The sequence below is a fragment of the Esox lucius genome, chromosome 1, assembly GCF_011004845.1.
Source record: "Esox lucius isolate fEsoLuc1 chromosome 1, fEsoLuc1.pri, whole genome shotgun sequence".
NCBI lineage: Eukaryota > Metazoa > Chordata > Actinopteri > Esociformes > Esocidae > Esox > Esox lucius.
In genome coordinates, this window is record NC_047569.1 from 29,217,102 (window position 1) to 29,243,266 (window position 26,165).

General features: G+C 42.5%; 1 protein-coding gene across 1 annotated transcript in view; it reads right to left on the bottom strand.

Annotated features, from left to right (window-relative positions):
* The window catches only part of lsamp (limbic system associated membrane protein), a 474,291-nt gene extending 455,324 nt beyond the window's left edge, over positions 1-18,967 (bottom strand). Inside the window, exon 1 of the mRNA XM_010870804.4 lies at positions 18,738-18,967. Coding sequence (XP_010869106.1) covers positions 18,738-18,801 — 64 coding nt within the window. The 5' untranslated portion in view covers positions 18,802-18,967. The remainder of the gene's footprint in view (positions 1-18,737) is intronic.
* Positions 18,968-26,165: the final 7,198 nt, after the last annotated feature.

A 26,165-nucleotide genomic window follows, 5' to 3' on the forward strand; every position in this document is an offset into this window, starting at 1 on the left:
AAGACTCCGTGGCTCAGCACTGGAGTTCCATGGGAGAAGAGATCCCCTCTGTGCCTCTGCCAGAGCTCTCCTCTCTGAAACGCGCCGGCGTCGACAGATCCTGGGGTCTACCTCAAACATGACTGAAGCACAGATAAAAGCTGCATTCTGCATTGGATATTGAAAAAAAAAAAACAGTCACTAACGTTTTGTTGTTACAATGGCTCATAAAAAAGGTGTGACACAGTAACTAGACTGACATTCATAACACAGTAAGAGTTGAAATTTAAACAACACTGAATTCCAAATTACCCAATAACTCAGAGCGGCATCCGAAGCATTAGTGTTTATTGCAAAGCAAGCACAACTGGACGGGCCAAAGTGTATTTCATTCTCTGCCTTCAGCCAGTCCAGATACTCTAGCCAGTTGCTGAGCACCACCAAACATCTGTGCTCTGCAACGTTTCCAACTTCATTGCACCAGATCAGCGGCATCGTAACCGACCAGGTGAACAACAGAGCAATTAAACCGATGAATAGCCTGCGATTTATATTGGCCAAGGCAACAAAGTCGGTGGACTGTGAATGCAAATCATTAGCAAAGCCACATAACATGGATAAAAGATTTGAAATGTGATTATGTAGCTGAAGAAATAAAACAACCCTATCACTGCCATTGAAGAAGCCAACATACAAATAATCGTCACAAAACTGTTGGTTCTGGTGGGTTGTGGACAGACAATGGATAGCCTTCAGCGAGAGACACTAAGGGGCGATGTCTAAGGTTGAACCGATATATTGGCTGGCAATTGGTATCAGACGATTTTGGGCAAAAATGTAATAAACCGACAGATTGTGCTTTTAGCTGGCCAACACCGGCCACGCCTGCTTCGTATCCATGTTATGTGGCTTTGCTAATGATTTGCATTCACAGTCCACCAACTTTGTTGCCTTGGCCAATATAAATCGCAGGCTATTCATCGGTTTAATTGCTCTGTTGTTCACCTGGTCAGTTACGATGCCGCTGATCTGGTGCAATGAAGTTGGAAACATTGCAGAGCACAGATGTTTGGTGGTGCTCAGCAACTGGCTAGAGTATCTGGACTGGCTGAAGGCAGAGAATGAAATACATTTTGGCCCGTCCAGTTGTGCTTGCATGGCAACACCATAACCACCAGAGCAAGAGAAAAACAATCCTCAAATTAACTTTTTGTTGGACACATGAATTGCATTTTCTCTGTGTATAAAGATTCTGTCGAGTTACAACGTTGTTCTTAAGGTTATTGAGCTCCATTTTGCATGAATGAGTTGAGAAACACTGAGCACACTGTCCTAATCGAGGCCAGACTATGAATCCAGCCCACTCTAGGCAGACCAGCCTTGCGAGCAACATCACTGTGTGCACAATCTCCTGTAGGGGTGAGGGAGCGGGAGCGCGCAGTGGCCTACCGGAGTGGATCATTGAAAGATTTATTTCCAGCCCAAAATCACCTGAAGCTAGCATTTCATTTTTTTCCTTTGCTTTGTTCTCACAAGTGTTGCTTTTCAATTTTAGCGTGAGTTTAAACTGCATCTGCTAACAACAACGTTAATTACCTCAGGACAGTCAGATTCTAGTCAAATGACCTCAGGACAGTCAGATTCTAGTCAAACGACCTCAGGACAGTCAGATTCTAGTTAAATGACCTCAGGACAGTCATATTCTAGTTAAATGACCTCAGGACAGTCATATTCTAGTTAAATGACCTCAGGACAGTCAGATTCTAGTCAAATGACCTCAGGACAGTCAGATTCTAGCCAGCTAGCGAGTGATGGATATTAACGTATTTACTACGTTTACATCCAAGTATTGTACAATTGCAGAAAGTGAATGTGTATTTATCATATCATTTATACATTTTCCATTCATTATAAGACATTATAGAGACTTTTGTTATTAAAACGTATAGAAAAAATACTTTTATATGATTGAATCAACCATTGTTGAAATAAGTATAACCAGAAGCAAAACAATTTCTTACATTTCTGCCATGGTATCCAGGAACCGAAATGATCAGTATTGGTTTCGGCATTGGACGATTGCGCTTTATGAAAACCGACGTTAACGTACAAGAATGTTTGTTTCGGTGCATCTGAAACCATGACCTATTGTTATGACGACAGAGAAAATGAGCTGGGGCACCTCAAGGCCCTTGTGGATGCTTTGTCTCTGGATGATTTTCCAAACTTCGTCCATGCACGACTGGCCAAACAAGCCATCACAAAGGTTTGTTTGTGGTACAAAGTTTAGGTACGCCGCCAAACACAGCAAACCAAAACTGATCCCAATGAACTAGACACATGGATGAGCGAATAAAGAAAAATATGTTCGTCTCTACACACAATTGTCTTTAAACAAGTTAGTGGAGCAAGGGGCGGAGGTTTGTGGTGCCAAACACGATTTCTGAATAAGACACATTACATTATATTAAGAGAGTTGCAATGCAAATGCCTCCACACCTAGCTCCAGTTAATAGGCTGCACATCCAGAGCAGACACATGTTGTGTTATTTGTTCAACACATCTGCTAACTACTTAAGGAGTGCACATTATGTTCATTTTAACTTACATCTGTTGGAAGGGGGCCCCCTGAATGGGGCGGCAGTATAAATCACTGCCTCGCAGTACAGCTGTACCACAACCCTGGTCGTGGCCTGGTGGTGTACAGACAGTGCCGGGGGTCTCATGGAAGGATGCCAGACATGGCCTTAGCTCATCGTGGGCCAGCTAATCCGTCTGGTGGGTCTGGTGCCTGCAAACTCAATGGAAGCTTTTGGCAGGAGAACGCAATCTCCTCCAAGCGCGCATGTCTTGGCAATTACCTGATGGTTGAGTGAACAGAGTGATAAGAAGCAGGGGGGCTTGGCGAGGCGTGCCTCGGAAGGACACGTCAACATTTTCGCCTTCACCAAACCATTTGACAGTTGCTGCAATGAGGCATGGCCATAATTTTACACTTGGAAAAGAGAAATGGTTGGTTAAAAACATACATTTCTTCCACTCTGGCAATCAGTGTACACAAACGTAAACAAATGTCAATCTATCCGCCCCGCCTCCCTAGCCAGAGTTACCGCAGGAGTTCAAGGACAGAGTGTGCAGCTTTGCCAAAGTGTTGTACTGTGTGTCTCCTGGTGAAAGGGATTCTGTTCTCCACCGCCTCGCTTTCACACAATAGAATGCCAGCACTACGGGGGGACCCAGAGCGCCAGAGCGAGCCAAGGACATTTGCGCAGTTAAAGTAAACACCCGTGCCATCCAGCAGATTGAGATGCCTTCTGTTTCTGGGGGTCTCGCGGGGCAGAGTGTGTGTGCTTGTTTGTGTGCCTGGTTGTGTTTGTGTGTGTAATCGGGGCCTGGCAAAGTCCTCCCACTCACTCCCCACCATCTCTCCTCCCGGAGTGTGGTCGGCCACTTTACCCGCCAGGAATGTCATCGTTCCTGGGTTTATGCATAACGCCAGTATGGCTCTTGTCAATGCAGTGGACGCACAGCAGGGCACACCTGCCGTTGATAGCCAATGTACGCTCCAAGACTTCCATTGGATCCTGGGTGAACAGGGATGCCCGAGTGAAGGAGCACCAATACACTGCAAATCTACAATTAGCCACAAATGACAGAGAAACATGGTGTAAACCTAAAGGTACAGAGACAAGGTCTAAATTTAAAGAGACAGAGATCAGGTCTATACCAAATTGACAGAGATCAGGTCTGAAACTAATGGGACGAAGACAAAATTGAAATCTAATGTGACAGAGACCAGGTCTAAACCTAAACGGACAGAGATCAGGTCTGAAACTAACAGAAAAAAACCAGATCTAAACATAATGGGGCAGAGACTAGGTCTAAACCTAGAGACAGAGATCAGGTCTAAACCTAAAGAGACAGAGATCTGGTCTATCCCTAATGGGTAAAAGACCATATTGCAATCTAATGTGACAGAGATCAGGTCTAAACACTAATGGGACAGAGACCAGGTCTAAACCTAAAGGGGCAGAGATCAGTTATAACAATGTAAACATAAGTCCTTTATGAAAACACACAAAACACAGATCAGTAAATGAATAGACAGTGAGGTAAGAAGGTAAAACGGAGAAACAAGATCCTCTGGCAAACAGTATCCAGTACTGCAGTGTGTTTTGACTATGGATCAACATGATTGAAAATACAGCATTCTCATGTTAAAGCAGATTGACTGGTGACAGTAATCGGTGCTCGCGGCCATTCATCATCTAATAATTTAACATTTCAAATCTCTATAGGCAAATGAATGCTTCCCGGAAATCATGATGCTAATTTGGCTGTTAAAAGTGACAAAATTCTGATTAAAGAACATGATGGACTATCATTAGTCCCCGACTCTCATGCTGATTAACATTTCAAAGCCCAGGGTTTGTCAGTGTCACATAGGGAGGATGCTACTGAGAGTTTACCATAAACAAGTCAGTGAATTATTCAAGACAAAAATCATGCTCGCTTGTGGGGACAAAATTAATTATTTCTTGAGGGGTGTCTGCAAAGTCTCAAATTGCATTTAAATATGATGAAAATAATAAGAGCAAAATATGTTTGGTCACCTAAAAAACCTACGTCAACCAAAGGACAGAGGTAGATATGCAAAGGGTAGTAGTATTTATGTTATTATGTGATTCTCTTATATATACCTGGATGCACTGTATAAGCACAAAAACAAAATCACCAGAATATTTAGACAATGCTGTGGTAAAAATTGAACCCCTTTAACGATGGCAGAAAAATCCTTTGGTATTTCAAACAGACAACATAGAAAATGTATACATTTGGGCTGGTGCCCAAATGTATGACCCCAATGGACAACACTTGTCTTTGATCCCTGACCGAAACATAGGCGCTCATGGGAACAAGCCAAGCACAATGGATGAGAAACAATGGGATGTTCTCATTTGGGTAAAAGTCCCCTTGAAATCCTCTGCCCTCTGTGACCCCGAACCAATACATGGTTGAGGAGATGTAAAGTCATTAGCAGTCCGGTGGAACAATGTCCACCACTACTCCACAACCTCCTTTCTTTTACGCCCTTTCCCAATTATCCAAATATATCAATGGTCCTGTCTTATCGCAACAATTCCCAAAGCAGCAACCCTTCCCCCTAGGCATGCGCATTTCTGCTTTTTTACACACTGCTCATCCAACCAGGAAGTCCTGTGGGTCAACGCACGAGGCCCCCGTTCACTCAACCGACATCCTCAGTTAGCAAGCCAGGCACCAGAGCTGTTTGAACAAAGTGCTAGAATTTGAGGAAGTAACTGCTTATTAATATACAACAGACATAATTTGTTTTTAGCATTTTACAAAAAGTTAACGATCTACCAGTGTTAATATATTTGTGGTGAAGGAACTATAAATACTGTTTCAAGCATCTCAATAACTTTTAGAGACATGACAAAAAATTTATTTTAGTTTTTCAAATAGATAAGTGTCGAAATCCAAGATGTGCTTCTATGCACTGGCAAAGTGTTTTTCAATATGGTGTCCTTTGAACCATTTCCATTGCAGCATAACAGGTTTAAGAGTCCAATCCTGTAGGAAGGACCCCGTTATTCATCCATATCATTTTATTTGGCGACTGCACCTGAGATCAAGAGTGACAGACAGAAGTACTGTAATGTGATTGGATCCATCCCCAAAATGCATACTGCCCGACATGCTAATATGGGCATTTGGTTAACAAGTTCTGAATCATCAATCACTGGCTGGTTATTCCTGGGGCTCAAAAATCTGAATTGGCTTCCTTTCCTTGTCTCTGTACACCACTTGCATCTAAAGCTCTAAAATTGAGAGTGGTAACATTTCACGCAAAAAACACTCAGATACAGAAAAAGTAATTGCTGTTGGCTGTGTAGTTGAAAAAAGCACCAACAAACAGAAACTTGATAAAAGGCCAAATCATCGCTGCCTCTATCTTAGCTTCCTAAATTTCTCTAAAAATGTGTTGGAGGAAGGTAGAAGTCTAATGGAGGGATTCTGTTCCTCAATGTGTTTAAGGAATTGGGGAAAGAAGAGAAAAAGGCAAGGGCTCATTGGCTCATAACATATTCAGACAAAGAATACGCTGTTTGTTTTGTTGCGTTCTTTATTTGTCTGGTATAAACTCACAAAGGAACTTCAGCCAGTCGGTTTAAATAACATTTCGGTATTGTGAAATAAGAGTATTTGAAATAGAAAAGCTTGTTTCACACCGTCTTCGTAAGTGCCGGGTTCAGTGATTGTAATAACAACACACCAACCCCTCGGCGTAAGAATGTTTCACGAATAGCAGCTTAGACTGTTCAAGCCACCAAGGGTTTTCCTTTCTTAGTAGATGCACATCGCTCACTGGAGTACAGCAGAGCAATGTCAAATATACAGGAAGAAAGGGTCATCGAATGTGCTCCATAACAGCTGGCACTACACGGGGGTAGGAGCCTCATTTAGACTATTATAACTGGGTGAGGAAGAAAAAAATGGGTTACTTTTCCCTTTTTTTCTTTGCATGTAATGCCTTTTCAAAGGCTTTCACTTCCTTTCTTAGGCAGGAGGAATGCTGGGCACGATGTCATCCAAGATCACCCAGAATTCCCTCACATGCCAATTAAGGATTCCTGCTGCGTTCCTCGGCTGCTAGCTCCCTGTAGGAATGGAGGCCCAAAGCAGCCATGCCGGGGAAATATCATAAACCTCAAATATGTGATTAGTGTCGGTCTTAATGGAAAAATTAACAACATTAGACTTAGTAATGTAATGACACCAACCAGCCAGCCAGAGCAGTTCTAAACAGGATTGTAGTGTCAGCATACTGATTCAGAGGGCAAAATAGAGACCCAGTATGTACACCAAGGCAAAGAATTCCCATCCTTCAGCATTCTAACAACCTCAATCTACAAAACCCACCACCACGGTTTGTCATGCAGCGACAAAGCTCGTAGGTTCTAGATCCTGCTCAGATTTATTGTCAGGTTGTCGGCTTCTGCCACATGCTGTGCCACTCTAGATAACAACCCATTTTGTAGGACTTCATGAAGATATCTTCAGTAATGCCTTAAGGATATTTCTTCTAAAACCTTCTAAACCCGCTATTCACATTTACTGCTATACATCGACAATTTGTTTTATGTTCAGCCAATTAGCCAAGCTTACAAAAGGATCACAGCAAGATTCATAGTGATGTCAAATAACAGCGTTACGTTAATTGATACTGGGTCAAACAATTGCCTGAGAAAGAAATACTATTTAGTATAGTGAATTTTCATTACAGGAACTGTGGACATACCAAATCATGTTTAATATTCCTTCTGTGCAACTGTACATCTTTAATACCCAGGTAGGTCAAACTGTGAAGTAACAGGGAATCTCAAAACACAATTACAATAGCCCAGCGAAGACAAATTACCCAAACATGACCAATGTTCAGTACACAAGGAATTCGACAGAGATACATTGGTTCTAATCCCAGTTTCCATTCCCTTACCAGGTGCCTACAGCCACTGCTGTTCAGTGGTCACATGATGTCTTTTATCTGAGATACTTTTGAATATGTTGCATTCTGTTGTGTGGGCCATCTTACCACAGCCGAGGTACCTTTACGAAAGGCAGCGTGTGCCCCACTTTTCTCAACGCTACAGTCATCTAATTCCATTAGTGTATTGGGATTTGCTGATTCATTACGGGACTGGTAACAAGATTAAGTTTTCGAAGAAAACAGCGCTTACAACAATTTTTTTGTACAACTGAACTCAAAGTGAAAAAGATACTAATTAAAATTACAAAGTGTAATTTGTTCTAATTAAATAGTTGCTCTCCAGAGGATAGGTTTATTGGCACCTTTATGAACCAGGAAAATAGTCAACATTCCCTGTTGCACGCATGTCAAACTACAACATGCTTGTAGCTGGGGAAAATACTGAAAACTAAAACTAAAAGCCTCAGGTTCGTAACAAGTCTCTAAAGCTCAGAGTGTAAATATTGCAAACAGACCACACTAAGACAGCACTGTCTGTACGCGTGTCTTTAGTTGTTGTCTATGACAGGGAAAATCGCAGCCTGAAACATATCCACTCACCAATCTTAATTACGGGGCTTTGGGAACACAGTTAAGAGTCTGGATTCTGTAGAACGATGGCGTTGGATATTAGATAGAACATGAGACAAATTGCTTCCCTGAAGGTTCACCACACCCTAAAATGCCCTGAGATATTTTGCATCATTAATAACCAGGAGAGATTAATAATAATTATTATTAGCTGACATTTGCCAGCCACATGTGGACAGGATCACTTTAGAGTGCCAGAATCAATTCCAGTTTGAATGATCACTGCTTGTCCCCAGAAAAAAAGATCAGTATCTTCCGGGAAGAGTAGAGATGTGTCTGCCAGTACCGCCAAGATGAAACCAGAAGGCTTGAAACAAGAAACTGAGCCAAGGAAGTGTTTGTCAAACACTATGAGACAAAATGGAGTATGTGGTCCGGAAAACAAGCCGTGCCGTCCTTCATTGAAAGAGTGGTTTGATATACTCTGGACGTTGTAAAGACTGCACACTGGCACACCCTGACCCAAATACCCACCCACCCACGCCCTGTTACAGCACACCCGGACCCATATACCCACCCACCCACGCCCTGTTACAGCACACCCTGACCCAAATACCCACCCACCCACGCCCTGTTACAGCACACCCGGACCCATATACCCACCCACCCACGCCCTGTTACAGCACACCCTGACCCAAATACCAACCCACCCAAGCCCTGTTACAGCACACCCTGACACAAATACCCACCCCAGCCCTGTTACAGCACACCCTGACACAAATATCCACCCACCCAAGCCCTGTTACAGCACACCCTGACACAATTACCCACCCCAGCCCTGTTACAGCACACCCTGACACAAATACCCACCCCAGCCCTGTTACAGCACACCCTGACCCAATTACCCACCCCAGCCCTGTTACAGCAGGATCTCCATAAAATGTTAAATTTTACATCAAAACCATAGATTCAAACCTCCACATTTACTGCCAACCTTGATGAAGATGAGAAAGGCTGTTCAGCAAAGATCAAACATTTGTTGGATGATATGAAAATACTGCTTCTTCGTCCAGGGGCCCTTGTTACGGTCAATGGCATTATGAACTTTATCCAGAACCAGGATTGTTTGGCCCTAGTTGCCTCTTACTGCAAGTCAACAACCCTCCAGCGCAGATCAAAATCCACAAAGAACTTGTTCATTTGCAATGGCCATCTTGGCCTCCGGAGTGAAATCCCATTAAAAAACCTGTGGTTTGAATTGCAGAAGGTACCATAAGCGCAGACAGAAGGATCTCAAAAGCAAATATTCTGTATGGAGGAATGGTCTGATGGCCCTTCGAATGTGTCCTCCAATCTCATAAAAACATATAACGCAAAAGGCTCAATGTCTTGGTAAATCCACGAACAGGGTGCAAATGTACTTAAAAACAATGGAGATAATTTTGACTGTTGGGGAGAATTAACCATTTTTATTTCAGAAATGCACAATTTGGGTGGATTTCCTTGAATCGGTAATGAAGTAGAATACATGTTGGAAAATGACCGTATAGGTTTTGACATGTTTATTTGATAAAGCCTTTTTGGCTCAATTGTTTTGCAGATGACCATACATGCTGTATGGCTAATGGATACTGGTGTCCACTGGTAAGTCTGTGATCCAATCTTGATCAAGTTATATCCATAACTAAACTCAACTTCAATATACAAAAACAGAATCAATTGCTATGATAAAATGTAAATGACAGTGACTGTATTATCCCCATTAGCTACAACAGAGAGGTATGACACCAAGACGACCAAGGCAACTCCCAAGGAGTTACAGTCTTCCACGGCTGAGCTCGGAGACAAGGTGCATACTGCAAGTGTCAAAAATCCCTTACTGAATCGATTTTGACTTCAAGTTGGAAATGTCCAAGGGGGGTTGAATACTTTTGGGTGGTTAGGTGGAGTTCTGCATAATGAAACTCGTTTGAATTACAATAGATGCCTCAATAATGGATAGCATTATGTAAGTATGTAATGTTAACTTCTTCTGAGAATACGCCTAAGAGCGATGGTTACTACTGTGACCGACTAAGAACAAGTTCTTACTTGCAATTAGGTGCCAGTTTGCATCGTACACAGGCAATATCGTCACCCAGCTAGACAGCCCACAGCTGGAAAACAACAGCACTTAGCATTGGGTTAATGAAAAATGCAGAGGAGTAGCTGAGCAGTATGGTCTAAGTCAACTAATGTCAAGTCTGTTTGTCTTATTCACACACACACACTCACACAGATGGAATAGCAGTTGTAGAGAAATGCTTGTGTTCATAATTCCTTTTTCTTAGTTCCTTCTTTATTCCAATACAGCGTGAATAAATAATTTTAAGAAAGAAACTGATAACGCAGCAACAGTCAGAATTAGAAAAAAAACAAAAGAAGAGAATATAAACTGGGAAGAGATATGGGATGACATGTTGAGAATATAAATACGCTTGTAAGGACAGAGTATGGTGAGTGAAAAGATAAGTACATTATATAACCATGCTTGTGAGGAATGCATATGGTGAATCAACGACATGTACGTTACAGCAACGTCAGATATGTTATAGTGATGTTATATATTAATATGTTGCTCTGTAGAAAAGTGTCGTGTTCATATTAATTGCAGCAGAAACACTGGTTGACAGGCTGTCTGGGAATGTGCGTGTGGGCATCAGTAGGGCTAAATGCCCAGTCCGTGTCCCTAGGTATTTAAGAGCAAGCATGTCAACTACAAGACGACTACATGAACTGTGTGTCCGGGTACATGATGCCGTCAATCTAATCAAGTTGGCCCCAATGAACATCACTTTGTATTGATGTCGATTAGAAACTGTGGAGTGCTGAATGTAGAAGTCACAATTTATTTTGTACTTTCAACGCATGTGAATTATCTGTCTTGGGACTTGACATTTTGAACCTCCGAATCGCTCTAGAGCGCACACCACCTTCTCCTGTAACCACCAGGGGTGTTGAAGAGAGTTCAGCGTAAGCTGTTCAAGGGATGCATGCTGGCACTCGAGGAAAACCAAAACCGACCCCGCCGAGCACATCAACGCCCTGTTGTGTTGACTGGAATGCAGGGGAGAGGAGCCCCTGAAAACCGGGACAACGTTTAGGGTCGGTGATCCGTGTTTCACCCCAAAGTACCGGAGGATGATCCCAGTCAGCAGAAGACTTGTACAGGGATCGACAAGCTAATTGCATTTCCTCTATGATGGGTTTCAGAGAAGTCGAGCGTTGCGGACATTAACGAGGCTGAAAGTGAGGTGGCGCGAGCAGGGGGAGAATGAAGGTGTGCCGCGGTTCCGCTCTACAGTGTTTTCTTCCAGACCTAACTCAGGGTGCAGGCTTCCTTCTCCGCTTCCCCCCATGCCTGTGGCCACACAGCGGTGTGTACATCCTTCCCTAGCTCATCTCAGAGAGGCCCCCACTGCATCCCGCCTACAACCAACCACAGGGACATGGCTAGAATACACGAAGACCCAACAAAACACACTGGAGTCAGTTGAGTCTGAGCTGTTTCAATGTGTGTGTGTGTGTGTGTGTGGGGGGTCACTGGTCCCCAAAGACAGTTCAACGTGGACTCCAGTGAAATGCTTGGCGAGAGTGCATCAGTACGAATCCTCTGGTTTCATTAATTATTCTGACTGTTTAACTCAATGTTTCTGATTCATTTCTGAATGTGAGCGTATTCCCTGTGTGGCTGCCATTCAGGAGATCTATTTCATGGGTATTTATTGGGTAATGTTTCTTAGTTCTTCATCCAAGGCTGATTTTAGGCCAATCCCTTAGGCCGTTCCAAAAAGCAGCCATTTACTTTATTTTAAGAGCCTTCTTTTGTTTCTGATGGAATAGCACCATTTACATTTGAAACAGAAGGGTCTGAATGTCGTTGATCACTACATGAAAGGCAATTATTTGTACTATCGGAAAAAGAAGTACAAACCAATTCAATCCTATCCACGGCTATTGAATTCCATTTCTGTTATGTCATCTCTGGATAACTGATAAGTCATTTTCCCTCCAAAAGGATAAACAACATCTGTGCCTCAAGATTCCCAATCATAAATGGGTGAACTCAAATAGAATTAAAGGAAATCTGAGGCCAATAGGTTCTTTTTGCAACTGTAATGTGTTTTTCAACTTAAAGTATTTTAAGGGAGCAATGCACTATTGAGTAGTGTGTTCCACAGCAATAGAAAGATTAAAACAGGATCCTCGTTCACATCAGTAATATAATAGGTGGATTGGCAGTTACTGCGAGTGTACACATAGTATCTAAGCTAGGTTCAACATTAACAAGGTTGAGACAAGAATTGTAATATCCTATAATTCTTTGCACCACTATTCTCTATAGACCACTTTCCGCATTCGGTCTGATAAGGAATGAATTGTGGCAGCACATATGTTGCCATTAAAGTAAAAGATAATTCATAATGAATTTCAGCTAACTGCCCTGAGAAAACATAGCATAACCACTTTACTGTCATTCTATTACGTAAGATGTTTTGAAAAACAATAAAATACAGCGATTTTATATCCAGCAATGTGCTGTGCAGACACAGGAGAGCCATGAGAAAAATTGTTTTTTTTGGCTGTCATGAAAAGTACCAAAATGTAATTGATTGCCTAATTAAAAAGAAGATAAAGATCCTGTCTTGAAAGAAAACCACTGAACAGTTGGTGCAGATACAGCAAACAGGCACAACCATAGTATGGGAATATTTCCATAAGATCAATTATCAAAAACGCAAAACTTTATTTTCCAATCACTATACGTAAACCAAAATAAGGCACACTAGGAGGTGTGGTATATGGCTAAGAGCTGTTCTTAGGCACGACGCATCGCTCAGACATGGTATACTGACAATATACCACAAACACCCGAGATGCCTTACTATGCTAATAAACAAGTTGCAGTCACAATTACAGCAGTGAAAGGAGACGTGATGTCTTACCCGTGGTATGCTGTCTCACGTACCACAGCTATCAGCCAATCGGCATTCAGGATTCGAACCACCCGGTTTATAAATTACCATATAAACAATTTGCCTCACAATACCAGGCAGCCGTTGCAAGTGCACCAATGACATGCCTGTCAAAATACCAAGGGAAACCAAGGTATAACATCCCAATACGGTTCTCCTCCTTAACAAATGTCTATATGGGGAGCAAAGGCAGCATTTACACGTGTGTTATGTGAAGCTGCAGTACTGCGCAAAACTTGACTTCATCCCGAGTTCGCGCCTCCATCCCTGTTTAACGGTGTTGTCGGCTCTGTGCTCGGACAAAAGCCCCGGTGGGCGCCCAGAGCAGCGTCTCCACAGTCTTATCTGACTCATTCAAGAAACCAGCATTATGTTAATACAATCAGCGGGGTTACTTTAAGTCGGACGGAGAGGAGAGGTGGGCCTGCGGGGTGGGGCCGGACACCCCTGGTCCACGCCATCGACCTGTGACGTCACCCCCCGGGCATGAGACGTGGCCGGACTGCGTATTGCGCAGAGGATTCTGTGGATGATCCCAGTTAAAAGAACGGAGCAGTTCCCATGTAAACAGACCAGGCGTGTATGATGATGACCTCACACCAAAGCCCCCGGCGGCTGCCTATAACATTAATTCTGCTGTCATGATAAAGGCTGAATCATGCATTGCATTTCAGAGAGAATATATTACACATTTCACTTCACGGGTTAGAGCTGGAAGCTACTAATGTTGTTGACCTGGAGGTTGCGTGGTTTCATTTGAAGCCATTTCCTAATTAAACCCGCTGGGTTGTTTATTGACTGCTGCGCTGGGTTTGACAGAACACCATTACCGCGCACACAACTACTTTCACAATCAGACAATTTACCAAATTATATCATTAGTCATGTCACCTCTGAAATCATTTTTACAAAATTAGAGTTAGCCTGTGCATAGGGGTCTTTATGTCACGGTTAGGTTCTCCCGCTACAACTCAGAACCGCTGGGCATGATGTAGGGAAGGAGTAAGACTGAGATCCACAGAGCAGCCGGTTCACGTCTCCCTGTTGACGCCAAACCTTCATGTGGTCTGCTGTTCTTGGGGTTATTAGCGGGATGCCATAGTGAGGTCTTGATTTCGAGATGTGCCTGGGCATACGGAACTATGGATAGAGGGGCATTCAAATGAACTGTCGAGAATTTGACTACTTGAAACGTTTCCCAAAAGCCACAGACAGTGCCTGGTGTTTAAACACTGTCACACAGTTGTTACATCCCTCCACTGAGACACTATAGCACCCAGGATCTGACTGTGAAAGCTGGGGAATTCTGGCCTGATTCCAAGGTTTAATTTATTCCCAATAACGTCCTAATGTTTGAATAAACTAGGTTCAGATTTTTTCATTCAAACACCTACACTTGCTACTATTTCCCAGTGTTTTGCTTCAGCCAGAATGCTGCGTAGCTCAACACACATTTAAGAGTAACAGACAAATATTAGATCACTTTATGTGTTAATACTCAGGTAACTGTCAGGGTTGGCTCACTGCATCGGGGACCGCCTAGAGCTCCATATGACCTACGGCCTCAGGGAGTCGTAAAAAAAGCAAATTAATTCCCTCTGCCCAGTGGCAAAATGTGTAGAATTGCAGAAAATGTTAAGGCAATTTCAGAAAAACTTAAAGGTAACTCGAGAAATGGAAACATTCAACTGTGCATTGTTCTGAAAAACTGACAACTGGGATGCCTTTGGTGGTAAATCGATGCGCTATATGTTAACCCAAATTGCCGATATTGTAATAGTATTCACAGTATGTGTATGATAAATATGCAAGCTGTGGAATCTCAGTAAGAAAGTGTACTTTTGAAACCAGACATCTTCTTTATTAATGATGTGCCTGTTTTAAAAAATGTGATGACAAAGGTATGTTGGAGCAAAGATCCGTTTTTAAAGACGTTACAGGTTAGGGGCCCCCCAACCAGATCTCCACCTAGGGCAACCAAAAGGCTAGGACCGACACTGCTTACTGTATACATTCAGGTCACTTCCAGACAATGCAACTTTTCTTGACAGTGCACCTCCTCACAACTTCAGTGTCATCAGTTTTTATTTTTGCCACTGCAGTAAAATTAGCTTCATACTATAAAGATTCTGACTTTGCTCCTCAAAACATTTTCAATGTAACATTCTTAACTATTGGAAATTACATATTTTTAAATAGCTGGAATTATCATCCAAGTTACATGTTTGTTCCAATTCTGTGTTTTGTATTTACATTCTGGATACCAAAACCTTGCTCTTCTCCATCAATTCTGAGAGTTAAGGGACAATCTTACTGTACTTACTGTACTAGTTAACGCCAACACCTACTGTACTGCTGCATGTCAACATAACATCTCCATCTGTTCAACCATATGACATCCAGGTTTTAAATATTGTTCAGAGAGGTCTTCTCTCAAATATACAGCAATTAGTCAAAATAAAAGCAAAACATTACTAAAGGTAAAGTAGTAAAGTTTAACTAAAATATTTACTTGCACCCCACATTACTTAAACAAATACAGACAACTCTGATTGGTTCAAGGAACTAGCCTGTCCTATACAGTGTCTTTTAATATCTGACATGCACTCCATAAGACTTTCATAAGAATAAAAAAATTACACTTTTTATTGTTGTCTCAATAGTTGATATGCTATCTAATCCTTAATCAAGGCAATTAACACTAATTGCTACCAGGTCATTGCTGTAAATGACTCTCTCTCAACTCACAAGGAAAGGTAAGAGTGAATTTTTTTGGGGGGGAGTGGTTAATGTTTATTATGCTATAGGGTTACATCCTATTTCTAATAAAAGTAATGACTCTTGTTAAGGGAATCGCTCCAGGCTGTCCAATTCAGTGTTGCCAATTAGGGATCTTCATCATCTAATGGAGGTTTCAGACCAGATACACTTAAAACATTTTAGTTACAAATTCAGCTATTTTTGAATGCTGTCTCAGTAAATGTTGATTCCCTGTGTGCGTGCATGTGTCTCATCTCTGGGATGTTGCTTATGTGTGCGACCGTCACTCCACCCCTCTCTAACCTCTCCGCTCCACCCCTCTCCACCCCTCTCTAACCTCTCCGCTCCACCGCTCTCTAACCTCTCCGCTCCACTCCTCTCTAATCTCCCCGCTCCACCCCTCTCCACCCCTCTCTAACCTCTTCGCTCCACCCCTCTCTAACCTCTCCGCTCCACCCCTCTCTAACCTCTCCGCTCCACCCCTCTCTAATCTCTACACTCCACCCCTCTCTAACCTCTCCGCTCCACCCCTCTCTAATCTCTCCGCTCCACCCCTCTCTAACCTCTCCGCTCCACCCCTCTCTAACCTCTCCGCTCCACCCCTCACCACCCCTCTCTAACCTCTCCGTTCCACCCCTCTCTAACCTCTCCGCTCCACCCCTCTCTAACCTCTCCGCTCCACCCCTCTCTAACCTCTTCGCTCCACCCCTCTCTAATCTCTCCGCTCCACCGCTCTCTAACCTCTCCGCTCCACCCCTCTCTAACCTCTCCGCTCCACCCCTCTCTAACCTCTCCGCTCCACCCCTCTCTAACCTCTCCGCTCCACCCCTCTCCACCCCTCTCTAACCTCTTCGCTCCACCCCTCTCTAACCTCTCCGCTCCACCCCTCTCTAATCTCTCCGCTCCACCCCTCTCTAACCTCTCCGCTCCACCCCTCTCTAACCTCTCCACTCCACCCCTCTCTAACCTCTTCGCTCCACCCCTCTCTAACCACCCCGCTCCACCCCTCTCTAACCTCTCCGCTCCAACCTCACCACTGCAGCACACAGGGAAAACTAAATCGGACACTTTTTTTAAGCAAAAGGAGCATCAAAATGTTCAACCAACAGGCCGATGTATCCTGGCAGCAGAAATTAACCAACTTTTTAAAATAAAAGATAATAAGAAACATTTCTTGTACTTGTGTCATTCCACCCGCGCCCTTCATCTATTCTACACAATGGTCATGACTCAGCCTTCTAGATTCCATTCTTGTATAGCTATTGCCAACCAGATCTTTGGGAAGTACAGAAACAAAACTGGAATATGACTAACTTAGCTAGATAATTGAATATTACTAATTTAGCTATACTTAGCTAGCTTCCTTGCAACTATAACTCAACAAATCCCACAGGTTAATTTCTACTCAGTCATCTGGTTTTGTAGTGACTCTTTGGGTACAATCCAGCACAACTGGAATAGAACGGAAAATGCCCCTACTTAATGTCAACCAAAACAAACAAAGAAAACAAAAATCATATATATATATATATATATATATATATATATATATATACACACACACACACACACATTTTTTTGAGGCATAAAGGGATACATGTGAAATATAACAAAATTGCCAAATAAAATGTTTACTGCATTTTCAAACATTCATCATTATGACTGATACAATGGTAAGGGTCTAGAGACAGTGGGGTGGCACCAACCACCTCACCAAATCTAATACGACCAAACTGGAAAAAAGGAACCTGACCTCACCCAATAGCCAACATAAACATGAATCTTGGGCCCCGGTAAAAGGAACTAACTGTATGTCATGTAGTTCAGAAGCCAATAATATTTTTCATTTCCATGTGATGTAATCCAGTGGTTGAGACCATCTACTGTTCTGAACTTTGTGTGAGCTTCCCAGAGGTGTGGACGGATCTCCCTACCAGGTGATAGAGTGGAATAGCAGCAGTCCTGTGGCTATATGCTTGCCCTCTACAAGACCATAATCATCAGTGCCCATCATCCTCTGACCAGCCCCCTTTGCAAAGCTGACCTGAGCCTCTCCATTTTCAGAGGATGCAGCATTCAAAGACTTGGACTCTATTGGTCCACTTCATTTGGTCAGATTGCCTTTATTCACAAATAACACATCTAGAATGTTACATGTTGCTATCATATATTGATGTTTTTTTTTCTCCTGTGGTTATGAAAGCCTGCTATTTAAGTTCAGTAAATAATGTCAATGTGTTGTTTTTCAATTTTAAGACGTTCCCTTAGTCCACGGATAATCAGCCATTGAATTTAATGTAAACTATTATTTTCCCGAACAGAACCGTACATGATCAATAAATGGGTGTGTGGATGGTATTCTATGGTCAGCTTTCCTATAATATTCGATTTTTCTCAACCTGGCACGCTTCGTTAACTATTTTAAGAGAAAACATCAGAATATTTAATATAAAGCCAACTTTTACAGAGTCAGAAAATAGTGCAACAGGATGCAAAACTCAGCAGGGGCATTGCGGACAGGTCACTTCAGAAACAATGTAATAACGTGGCTTGACCAATTTCCTCATGAACTCTCGCTACACAAGGTCTCATACGCCACCCCCACTCACTTTGAATAGTATTCATGCCATCTACAAGTACTTTTTTTTAAACTATCCCCTTCTGCGTGTGCTTAGGTGGATTACTTCTGTGTGGGTAAGTATATTATGTGTGTTTAGAAGGCAATACATAGGCGAGGTTAAACTTCTAAAATAGCGGCGATGAATAGTAATTCGTGGGGGAAAATGGTATACGATTTTATCTGCAATATAAGAGCCGCAGCAATTCCACCGTAACTCCAAAGAAAATAGTGCAATGAAGCAACATAGTAACATTTATGTCAACCAGACTGCAGCCCGTACCTTGAAATCCAAAGAAGAAAAAGAACCCCGGGATCCAAATTGTGTGTATCCAGAAGCATTTCATGATGTCCTCGTCAGCTCCAAAACAGCTCCTGAATGTCAACGTTCTTGTGGTGCAGTTCTCTTGAAATAATTTCTTCAGCTCGTGGAGTAGGCTTTCGGTAGAATTGATGCTGAGAGGGCGTATAGCGTATGAGCTATGTCCTAACACTGCAGCGCACTAATACAACTCAAGTGCCCGAGCGCCAAAAGCTGTCCATTCGCACTCACGACTAGCGTGCGTTTGCCTCTCCTGTTCGTCACTGCCACCTAGCGGTTCAGCGAGTAACCAGATACAAGCGGACACAAGTTAGGGAGCATTGCTTATTGATAAGGATACGGACTGCTGCTGCACGGGGAGTCGGTCAGCAAGCCTGTGTTGTTCTACGAGTGATTTTTGTGCAATTTCATTGCCATTTCCAGCAACGCTTTATGGCTCCATTGACACCCACACACAGCATGCATTTCTGTCACCTTTTATTCTTGGAAAAAAACGTTCTGAAAACAGCATTGCCTGCATAACACCTGACACAATGACCTGTTGTATTTGATGAATGATTACATGTTAATGTGTGTTTCTCTGTCCAGACTCACTCACACACATTGACTATCTACTGCCCCCCGTACCGACAAATACTTGCTAGTCCAGCCACATGCCTTTCAGTCTCTCTGATGCACAGCAAAACGTAAACCAGGAAATACGTGCACACAACTAACACTCTTTTATTTCCCCCAGAAATGAGTGTCTTATTGCAGTTTGTGTTGATAGTGACTCTGTTTGGTTAGCTGGTCCATTATTAGCAAAATAAACCCACCTCGCTACCTAATTACAGGAGCCCTTCAACACACCAAGCTTGATCACAGACACAAGGCCTCAGGAGAGGGACGGCCTTCGGTTACTCTCCATAAACCAATGACAAAGGTCCCCTGCAAAGCATGAGGCGTGTCTCCACCGGCCAAGAGACCTGGCAGAGGACAGGAGAGAAAAGGGACAGCACCGTGAAAATCCCTAGAATACTAATGGTGACATTTGGTGTCCTACATGGCTTCACCGAGCCCTGGGCATGCTTGGTGGGGGCGTTGTTTGTAAAGACACTAGTGACTAATCAAAGTCCAGGGGAACATGCTCACCAGACAACTGCCCGTGAGAGAGTGGACAGCCATGGTGAAAAGTGTGTGTGTGTGTGTGTGTGTGTGGGTGTGGGGGGGGGGGGATTGGAGACAGAGAAAAACCGAGGGGGTTAGGCTATGTGTAACTGCTTTACTCCTCGCTCCCGCCTGTCAAACACTGCCCTCATTTACAGACTACCTGTCCGCAGCTGACAGCGAGGCTAATCCAGACACAGTGAAAATTCATTCCGCGTGGCCACCCTGTCAGTTTTGTGGTAAGCATTTATTTTCTTCCAGTGTGGTTCTCTTACTGGATTTGATTGTGATAGCAATGAAAGCGGAAGCTGCCTCCGTGCGCCGCTGTCGCGCGCGCTTCTGGAGCGCAGCCTCCTCTTGTGAGCCCTGGCGAGCCACATGACTGCCGTAGCTGAAATGAAGTGCCCTCAGATCCTAGTCATTTGTTAAGTATAAATGCCAAAGACATTACATCTTCAATAATTGAAAAGAGAAACAAAAGTGGCTCAGGAGGAAATCTGAATGTGAGGCATAACACGCTCCATATATATTGAATTACCCATGTGTTTTACCTGTTATGCGCCAGCGTGTGAACCATGCACGAGCTTTTTATTGTGCAGCATTCTGCTAGGCAACCCTTTCGTGTACAACATTCAAATTCAAGGCTGAATATTATTACTGTAACTGCGGTGGTCATAAATTAGATCCTTGCAGTCTAGCAAAGGCAAACCGCATTTCCTAATGCATTTAGGAATCACGAAAGAAGTATACCTGGCCAAGGACTACAGGCAATTGTTCTAATGTTTCCTCAGGTGTCAGAATACTTTTTTTATTTCAACAATAACAACTCTAAAGCACGGATCTCTAACTCACACATGGTTAGTCTTTTTGTTGTGTACTACATTGAAGCCGTGAACGTCGCAGACTTTCCTTTGGAAAATACAAGGCCATTTCAGCTTGCCCCCAACCCAAAACTACAGCGTGTGAATTGTGATAAATAGTGTAGGTTTGGTTTGTCGTGAAAACGCCTGTTTTCTGTATGAGCGTGGTGGATAGAGTCACTAGAATATTCATAACATTAATTGTAATCAGATACAGTCACATTTTAGTATTTTCTTTTCTTTTTTTCCCGTCTAACTTTCTCCCATTGCTCTGCTGTTGTTTGGAAGAAATAGGATTTAGAAAACTGTCAGATAGCTGTTACTGTTACTTTGTATAAATATGACACTTTAGAAACAAAAACGAAAGAAGCCATGATGGGGACAAATACTACCGGGCAAACTGGCCATCTCCTATAACTGCCATCTCCTCAGATTTAATCTCTGTTGTAATTCACCTGGTAATTGAGGACGCCCATGGAAATATCAATAGCTCCACCCTGAAATTATGGGAAAGCCAACGCGACAGCCGACTAGTTTGCATGTCCGGGGACCAATTAAATCGCTAATTTTGGTCACATTCCTATGTAAAAGAGACTGCGTGAGGGACACGTAGGTGCTGGTGTGGGTTAGGCATGGGAGACAACATTGCATTGGTGGTTAATGTTCTGTTGTACCTGATCATGAACTGCATTCACCTGGGTTGCCTGGGTTTAAATAAGTCCCGGGCTAGAGGGCAGAGATGGAAAGAAAAAGCAGTGGAACGTGCTAGGTCCCGGATTTGAACGTGAAGGCAATAGTCTGAATGAACACAGCCCGTTTCTTCACTAATTGGTCTTTTTATCATTCAGATCAGCTCTGAAAAGTATCTGATGTGTGAATATGTGGTGTGATTGGTCAAAAGACAAATGTTTGGAGAAAAAAAACATCAGAAGTCTGCAGCTCAAAGTAAAATTCAAAAGTGGGGCTGCAAACAAGGGTTTGGGGCCCTTTTTTCTAAGTCAATTTTAAGACTTAAATAACACTCATTTCCCAAAATGTTCATATTTGTGGAAAGTAAGGTACAATTTGTTTTTCTTCTTATACTCTCTCAAAGAGAGATTACTTTGTCTGTAATTGAACAGCAGTTCCTTCAACAGCAGTTGTTTCACGACCTACTTCAATCATCGAAATAAGGATAGCCTGAAACCTAATGTAGAAATCCCATCTAAGTCAACCATAAGGAGTAACACATGAATGTTGAACCATTCAAGCACTACACATCTACAATTTACAGAAGACATATAGCCACAATGAACTTTGTTTGGATTGACTACTCTGAGCTTTGACACATATGGGGAAAACAAGCCACTAGTTTTTCTGCTCAATGAAAGCACATTACTTATGTCAGGACAAGTGGCAATGTGGCTCTGAACTTGAAAGGCTGCTGTGATCAGGCTAAATCTTTACCACAGACACCCCTTCAGAGAGCCACGAGGAAGGGACTCATGTAAGTCGTCTGAGTCTCGTTCAAAGACACTTTGTTCTTCCGAGTACTGGGATAGTGGCTCTGTCAGGCCTGTAATCCGCCTATCCTCCATCTTTGAAAAGGCCAACTAAATTAAAATGAGAAAATTAATTTGGAGTACTGTCATTTACTGTAAAGAAGTAACATCCAGGCCTTTTCTAGCCTGGATTCAAGTTGGGGTGTGGGTTTGTGCGTTTCTGTTTAATGTTTTTTTTGACCAGCATGTGTTTTTAGCCCAAATATGAATTTTAATGAATTTTAAATTAATGAAAAGCGGTAGCTATTCAATTAAGTTGAAGAACAATATAAAAAAAAATATTCTATCCAGACCAAGATTATCAAATGATCCTTATCAGAGCATTCAATCTGACAGGCCAGGGATCACGATGAAACTATTACCAGCATTTAGCCATGACATGCAATACGTTGGGTCTTCTAAATCTGTGTCTTTCTGTTAAAAGCAATGTTAGGTAAAAAGAGACTTCAAGTCCCAATTCAGCCTAGTGAATATCTGACAGAGCTGATATTTCTGATTCTGATGTTTATGATTTATTAAAAACCCTGAGGCCTTGTGCTTAATTTACACCATTACAGTGAGGGACTTAGCAGAGTTGGACTATTAGAGTGATTGACGGATTGACTGATTCTGTCCTAATCTAGATAGTCCTCCAATACTCAACAGAGTCTACCCAGTTATATCAATCACATAAAAATAACGTAATGGCAGCCAGCGCTCTGCCAGGTACCCAGGCTATCCATTTGATAATCTCATCTAGATCCATGCCGTCATCTAATGGATGCACATGAAACTGGTGGAAGATGGTCAAATGGTGCGGCGCGTTCCTCTTACAAGGTTGTAGGTCATTAGTAAGGTGTGCCTTAAGGCCCCCTGCTTCCAATTCACATTTTACAGAGGCAAGTTTTAAGGTTGGTCAATAATCCATCAGGAAATCCAAACCATCTGACTGCTTTGGAAACTGGTGAACATTATGGCTGATGTGTCCGGTCAAGATTCTATCTGTCCTTTCACAAAATGATAAAACATGAAAACGTTACTACAATTAAAACTCCCATGGTGGATTGATTGTAAGGCAAATATTTTATGTAGGGCGAATGACTGTCACTTTCCCTCTTAAATCCCTGTGACAGGAAGGGATGATACGAAGCGTCGAAAAGCTGTTCGTTTTTTGACGTACCAAAGAACACTCAAAGTTGAGAAGTACAGTCTCAAGCACATGCACTGTGAAAACAGACAAATATTTTCAGTTTACTTGTAAGTTCAGTCGGAGGACGTGGGGGTGGTTGAATTATTCAGGCCTATAAAATGTTTCTGTCTGCTGTGACTGCCAGCACAAACAAATCCAACCAATGGGTGTCCCAGAGGGAGGAAGTGGAATATACCCTATCCAAATCAATCATCCGCTCTCTTCCACAGAGCGGCGGCGCTAGCCCGGATGATGCCGCGTCGGTTATTAGAGAGTAAAAGTCATTTAATCAGATTACCGGTGAAGTGACTTGTTAGGGTTTATAGCTAAACTCTCAGTTAGTGCTGAGTACTGGAGAAGCAGTTACAGACCAACACCATTGAAGGCCCTATTCAGTCTTCAGATAAGTTCTCTTATCTCAATGGAATTAAGCTTAAAAAAGGGACTTAATAAGTCCATACGTTATCGACATTTAAGCGCGAGTCAAGAGCACTTATCTCGAGTTGGAAAAGGTCAAGTTGGGCACCCAGCCGTTGGGCTCAGAATTGTCAGCGTGGCCAGTGATATGTTGGTGAATCCCATTCATTACAATGACACAGTGATATGAGAGAGTGTAGTTGACACAACACATCAAACAAGGTTCTGGAAATATCAGCTATTATGAATTGTGTGCATTTGCCCCAAAAATGTGGTAGATAGGCAGTACATTGCATTAGCAGGGAAATGCCACGTCTCCTATTTGAGGCACATATCTTGTGAATTAAATGTAAATAATGCCCGCCCTGGCATATGAGCCTTCATGAACAATTCATGAGTCGACTTGTTATCTGATTGAGAGAGCATACAATATGCAGACTCGCTGCTCAATGGGGTGTGTAACTCTATGTTAGATTATGTTCAGGTTATCCTGACAGACACTTGACGGGATACTCCAAAGAGGCGTGTGGAAAGGGGAGTGCTATGGCACGTCCTTCAGCCACCAGTGCGCGTGTAGGGTTGTTAAGAATGTGCCTCAAGTTCACCAGGTATGTGGCCTTCAACGACAGCGGCGGCAGAACCTGGTTCGAGACCTCCATAACAAACTCATTACAAATGATTATTCCGGGGCACCATGGATCAAAATGAATGCACCTACATTTATAATGCATCAGCCTCCCCATGGACACAGACCAAATGAGGCAGCAGACCAAATTGCATGAGATTTCACTTCTGGGTTTTGGAGATGAATAATGCAATAGGAGACAATTGATAAGCTTCTGTAATTAACCAAGCTTTGTTATAAATGTGTAATGTTTTACACACTCAGACGTAGTGCGTGGCCCTGTTGTCATACTCGAGTCCCAGTTTCCATGACTTTGTGACTCGACTTAAACCCATCCATTGCAGACGCTGACACACTGCAGAGAACTGCACACGTCATGTGCCTCTGAACGAGGAATAAAACATGAAACAGTTACCACAAAAACAAAAGAATGTAGCATTCACCGACGTCACATCCTCAGTACTATGCATTCATTATTAAAGCAGTGCGGATGAGTTGCCACCACCACAAATGCAGACACGCCGATACCATCTGAGGCATGTAACCCGCTTTTTTTTCTCTAGTCTAAGATCAAGTCTGATTTCCTACATTCTACATGCCTCTTGCGTTGTGTAGAATGCTTCTCTCGATTCATTTCACACAAGCCACGTATGTATTTCAAAACTTGATTCCCACATTCCCAAAAATACAGCCATGTGAGGACACTGTTCTGTTTTTCATGTGTTACGGCTGATGGGATACGGAATATCCATTCTGAACAAGGAAATGTCTTGGCCTAAAGTGAGCCATTGCAAAACAAACAAGCTCCAAGATGAAAGGCACTGAATCATTTAGCAAGGCCTGCTCCAGACACAGTGAATTTTCCTGGTCATTAATGTCATAGCTCATGACACTTCATTCCTAAACTTTGGAAGTCATGCTGAAACCTGCCATTAGACAAAAATTTGGCAACCACAATAATTTGTACTCCTGTGATACCACAGGGCTGGTTACATCACTTGGAGATGCGTTTATGATGTGTCCGTGAGTGTGGGAATATATCTGGAGAGGTGAACTGTCATCACCGGCATCCACTGAGACTGCTGCTATCTTCTGGACCTTGGACTACCTGCAGAATCTGTTGAAATGACGGCTCACAGTTTTTTGTGGTAATTGTCATTAATGAAAGAAGACTAGTTACGTCATGTTTGTTTAAAATAACAGTAGACAATGGATAGTAAAATTACTAATCTATTGGGCCAACAATCGTCAATGCGAGAATCTTCTTTCTGAATGTGATTAGACATTAGTCCATCAGCAGAAATGCTTTCAGACATTTTCATTTCAGTCAATTAGCCTGTGCTCTGATCCAGAGTGACTTAAATACATTATTAATTGCATACATTTTGTTCTTATAGCACTATTAAAATTTGTTATAGTGGATGAATGATCCAATTGGAAGAATCATTGCCAGTTTTTCTTCCAATTGGAAGAATCATTGCATACATCTCGCCATCTACTGGACAGGTACTGCACCTACACAGTCATAGGGAAACAAATTAGTTAACTAAATCAATAAAAAAACACCTTTCAAAATACTTCTCTGTGTAACATCTTTCTGCATACCGGTATTGCAGTCAATAACAAAATGTA